Genomic DNA, 5,212 nt, shown 5'->3' with positions numbered 1-5,212 from the left:
CATAAGAGAAGCTCGGTCACCTCGGACACTAAACTTCCTTCTTCATCCAGCACCGCAATCTTTCCCACCTGCGGGGTTTGCGGGATGAGAACGAGCAGACGCAGGAGGACAAAAGTGGCGCAGAGAGTGGTGGGAGAGAGAAGTATGAGGAGGCTGGGGAGGGGGGGAGAAGGGAGAGGAGGAAGGGACGGAGGGGGAGGGGGAGGGGGGGGAGAGAGAGGGAGAGGGGGAGAGGGGGAGAGGGAGAGGGAGAGGGAGAGGGAGGGAGAGAGGGTGAGGATAAGCAGGGCAAGAAGGCTCTTTCCTACCGTCTGCGAATCTCGCTCTGAAGTGACAGCCCTGGCCCAATCGAACCTGCCAGTCACTCCCTCAGAGTTTCTAGCAACCAGCAGCTCCTCCTGCCCCCTCCTCCTCCTCTCTACCCCTCCTGCCTCCTGCCTCCTGCCTCCTGCCTCCTCCTCTTTACCCCTCCTGCCTCCTGCCTCCTGCCGCCCCCTCTTTACCCCTCCTGCCTCCTGCCCCCTCCCTCCTCCTCTTTACCCCTCCTGCCTCTTGCCTCCTGCCTTCTCCCTCCTTCTCCCTTCTCCCTGCTCCCTCCTGCCTCCTCCATCACGACGCCCACCTGCAGACGTAGAGGTTCGACTTCGAGTCGCACGCCAGGCTCGTAGGCCCGAACCCCCCGCTGAACGTGTGGAACACGCTGCACATGTAGACCCCCGTCGGCCTTCGGATGAACCTGCGCCCCTCCCATTACCAGCTCCTCTCTGCCTCCTCCCCCCGTTCCCATTTCGTTTTTCCCGCTCATCCCGTCACTTAGATCCTCTCGCCCTCCTCCCGTCTCTCACCTCCTCCTCCTCCCTCCTCCCGTCTCTCACCTCCTCCTCCTCCTTCCTCCCCTCTCTCATCTCTTCCCTCCCCCCCCCCCACCTCAGGATTCTGTTCGCCATGGTCTCAGCCACGTAGACGCAGCTTCCGTCGGGGCTAACGGCGATCCCTGCTCCATCCTCCCCGTCAGTCGCCGTCCAGGGCCCGGCCGTCCAGGGCCCGGCGCGACCGGAGACTGACACTGACCGGAGGGGTGGGCAAGGCAGTTGACCGCCAGAGGCTTCAGCAGCTGGTCCTCCGAGCTAACGCAGAACACGCTCCCCTGAGGAGAAGAGCATAAGCGTGCGGCTACAGCACTTGTCCCAGCACCTTGGGGTTGGAGAGGCTGGTGTCCCCCATGGGCCCGCTATCAGTGAAGAAGAGCGTTCCGTTGCTGCAGTCAGGTTGAGCAGCGCTTCTGCTACAGGACGTGCCTTGACACTGACCTGTCAAAACAAAGGCTGTTGGGCCCGAAGAACTGCTGGCCCTCGTAATCAGACACCAGGACCTGGTTCACGTTTCAGTCCAGCAGTGGAAGCACAGTCCTCGCTGACTTGGAACTCAGAGTCTTCGGGAGGATGGGACAAAATGCACTTCAAGGCGATGTCTCCCACGAAGATAGCTCTGCCATCCATCCCTCACATGCAGCGCAATACAGGTAATGCTCTACCCAACTTCGTCGAACGCCAGGGAGCTCGGGACCCCTCCTGTCGGGATTTTCTGCACGATCTGAGCACTTCCGTCACCCTGGTCGACAAGCTTGACGATCTCTCCCGTTCCCGAAGATGCCTGAGAGCGCGCTCCTTCACTCGCCAGCAGGAGAATGTAGAGCAGGGGTGCAGCAGGGGTAGGAGGTAAGAGCAGATATAGCTTCACTCACCACATAGATGGCAACTTTGTCCTTGGCGTTGATGTCTCTTGCTAAGCCACTCCAGCTACTCTCCTGCATGAAGACACTCATGAAGGAAGTGGAGGAGGTACCGACATGCTCACCCCCTCAGCAAAAATCTGCCACTTGGAGTTTTCGAATTCCTGGAAGATCGAGTCAGGGTACCGTCAGACCGCGCTGTGATGGCAGGTGAGGAGAGATGGGAGAGGCGGAGGGAGGACGGAGGACGGAGGACGGAGGACGGAGGACGGAGGACGGAGGACGGAAGGACGGAGGGACGGAGGGACGGAGGAAGGAGGACGGAGGATGGAGGATGGAGGGAAGACCGAGGACGGAGGACGGAGGAGGGAGGGAGCACGGAGGAGGGAGGACGGAGGACGGAGGACGGAGGATGGAGGACGGAGGACGGAGGAGGGGGGAGGGAGGAGGGAGGGAGAGCGCCGTCAAGTCTGATCCTCTGCCATATTCAGCCAGCGACTCATCGGTCGTCCTTGGGGCATGCCTCACCATCGTCGGCAGTTGATGGCAGGAAATGAGCGGGGATGAGGGCTTCAATCAAGAGCGGTGAGTGGGGACGAGGGCTTGTCAAAGTTAGGGCGCAATGGGCAGTGAGAAAGGGGATGGAGGAGGAGGTAACGATGAGACGGAGGCAGAGGAGGATCGGAACATGAGCGCAACAATGAGCCATGAAGTGAGGAGGGAGGGAGGGGGACGAGCTGTAGGGGTTCCGTGACTCAGCAAGGAGGGAATATGTCCTGACGAAAGGTGCAGGCAAACAGCAGCAAACTTGAGACTGGGCGGATCGAAGGAAGAGGAGGGAAAACGACGTGAATGTCGAGACGGAAGTCATATGGAAACATAAACACAAGTACGATAAGGTAAGCGGAAGTACCAAACATGGGTGCTGCATCGTCCACACGATCGGTGAATATGATTGAACCGAAGCCCTGGAGGCCGAAAGGAACGAAGGAGGAAGAGCGGAAAAGTATGATGGAGTGCTTCCTGTGTTTGTCCAGCTGACGCTTTGGGTTCAGGAAAGGAAGATTTTGCCAGGCAAAGACGTCTTCACTATGCAGGAGAAGCTGCGGTAATCTCATACCTCTCATTTGTTACTTCGCCCTTGATCGCGTGCTCAGTCGGCTGGGAAGGGTATCCACACACATCACACGAGTAGCAGTCATCATCATCATAGCATGGCCTATGAAGATGGAAGAGACGAGGCATGAGCCCGCCTCGTAGACATGAGCCCGCCATGACTTGCTCGAGCATGCCCATCCTCTCGCAGACTAGCAGCTCCGCATACGTTGGCTCACTGCGTGTACACTAGGAGCGGAACGACTTTATTCTGAAATGTTATGAAAACCGAACCCACTCACGTAGATCGATGTCTCGGGCCTTGCCTTCTGTCCTCCAAGGATCAATCGACGACAAACTCAGCATGAGACGCTCACCTTCGGAAGTACCCTCACCCCCCCCCCTCCCGCGGTGCTAACGTCCATCCAACCGAGGCCCCCGACGTAGACTCGATGTTTTCTCCTTGAGACATCATCGCGTCAGACGCTCTCAAGGCCGCGCGCTCCCCGTCACCTCCCATGAGCTGATGCTTCATCGGGGGCAATCCACCAGCTGCAGAGGGTCAGCGGGAGGGAGGAGCGGCAGGGGAGGACTTCGACGACCTGTCGTCCACCAGGAGATCTTTTGTCTTCCTGAGGAGGCTGCGAGCACGATCAAGAACACGGGTACATGTATGCACTGCATGCTCCACCTGTAGAAATTGTCTTCACTGTCTTGACCTGCGCTCATCCTCTGCTCCTCCCTGTGGGGAAGCAAAAGATCTCAATCACATGGCACAGCCCAGCAGGCGAGCATCAAGGGGTCCTACTTCATCTGACTCTTCTGCAGGTACCCCAGAAACTTGACCTCCTCGTCGCTGTTGGACTCCATAAGGTCCAACTTCGATCACAGGGGAGGGGTTTACCTGAAGTCCGGATGCCAAACGTCGAAGATCAAAACCTGAATGGATTACAATTTCATGGAAACGATGACAGCAGGGGAAGCGAATGGAGTACAATCCTCGTTGAGGTTCCATCATGCCTGGAGTGGAACGATGAGGAAGGAAGTGGTCCATGAAGAGCTCACCAGGCCTCGTGCTCGAACGAGTCGTCAAAGACGTAACAAACACCTTCTTCTTGCTCGCGAACCTGTTTGTCGTGCAACATCGCATCAACATCATAACTTCTTCAAGACAGTGAAGCCTTACCTCATCAGCCACTCGCAGCCGACTACCCTCGACCCCCGTGACAGGGAGATGACATCGGAGCTTCTTGTTGGTCGGCTGGTGAAAGCATCAGATGGCAGCTTGAGAATTGATTGCTCTCACCCCAGTGTGAGCTATGACATGAGTCCCAGGGTTCAGAGCCGAGAAGAAGGCATGCTTGTACTGTCTGTCAACGTGAAACTTTCACCGCCGGCTCCCACAGAGCATTTGAGCGGGACAGCATCACCTGGGAGCGATTCTCTCGATCAATTCCACAGTCTTAGGGCATTTTGCACAGTTTTCCTCGAATCTGAGCGGGCAGCTTATGGGGAGGAAAGGCGGCAAGGAGCGACGCTATCACTTCTCGTTGTGCAGGAAGAGGTAGAAAACATTCCAGTCCCCCTTGTCATGGCTCACTGCTCCAACCTGAGGGTAGTGGGTCAACAGGGCTCAAGGTCTATCGCTCCTATCGCACGTCATCCGACGCGAGTTTCGTGCTCCACTTGGGCTGCGGGATTGTGAGGCGAAGTAAAGGGTCAACTGGCCTCAGTCAACCTGCCGGAATGGCTGGAAGCCTTTCTTGCCCCTCAGATTCAACAGCTCCTTTGTCGCTCAAGATCAGAAACAAGAGCAAGACGAGGATGCGAAAGCACAGCAGAAGGACGAAGAACAGGAGAGCAGGAGAGCAGGAGGGCAGGAGAGCAGGAGAGCAGGAGAGCAGGAGAGCAGGAGAGCAGGAGAGCAGGAGAGCAGGGGAGCAGGGGAGCAGGAGAGCAAAGATCAGGGCAGACCTCTTTCACGTCCTCGAAGTGATCCTCAATCTCTCGCACCCATCCCATCTCAGGCATGCCTCGATCCCAAAAGGGAAGCGCACGGAGGCCGGGAACGAGGTCGGGGCAGCCTTTCTGCCACCTGGAAGCTGGAGGGGCGCGATGCTTGTTGTTGATCCTGAGGAGTAGCCAGTCTCGGATCCGCGTCAAGTTCGTCTTGCTCGGGTCTGCCATGAGCTTCACCCACTTCTTCGCTGCCGCCATGGCGAAGGGGGACAAGTGAAATTCCTCGAACACTTTCTCCACTTTCTGCCTGGAGGCAGCATGAGGGACTTACGGGAACACCGGGCGTTCTCACCAGAGCTGGGAATACTCCTCCGTCTCCTCCTCATCGCTAGAGTCACTCCTGTCGTCCTCGGTCTTGCGCTCCAT

General features: G+C 57.7%; 1 protein-coding gene across 1 annotated transcript; it reads right to left on the bottom strand.

The window, feature by feature from the left end:
* Window positions 1-609: 609 nt before the first annotated feature.
* On the bottom strand, window positions 610-5,212 carry GUITHDRAFT_102072 (hypothetical protein; the record flags this gene model as incomplete). Its single annotated transcript, XM_005839093.1, has 28 exons — window positions 610-736; window positions 928-994; window positions 1,072-1,147; window positions 1,195-1,258; window positions 1,311-1,372; window positions 1,419-1,488; window positions 1,535-1,653; window positions 1,745-1,807; window positions 1,858-1,896; window positions 2,646-2,700; window positions 2,853-3,065; window positions 3,122-3,156; window positions 3,205-3,289; window positions 3,341-3,379; window positions 3,430-3,468; window positions 3,519-3,569; window positions 3,636-3,683; window positions 3,732-3,766; window positions 3,823-3,847; window positions 3,893-3,954; window positions 4,014-4,088; window positions 4,134-4,197; window positions 4,258-4,320; window positions 4,372-4,436; window positions 4,486-4,518; window positions 4,566-4,613; window positions 4,802-5,093; window positions 5,139-5,212. The coding sequence occupies 28 exons, from the start codon at window positions 5,210-5,212 to the stop codon at window positions 610-612; spliced, it is 2,088 nt and encodes a 695-aa protein (XP_005839150.1).

Source organism: Guillardia theta (assembly GCF_000315625.1).
Source record: "Guillardia theta CCMP2712 unplaced genomic scaffold GUITHscaffold_9, whole genome shotgun sequence".
In the NCBI taxonomy this organism is placed as follows: Eukaryota; class Cryptophyceae; order Pyrenomonadales; family Geminigeraceae; genus Guillardia; species Guillardia theta.
This window is presented reverse-complemented; position numbering and strand designations above follow the sequence as displayed.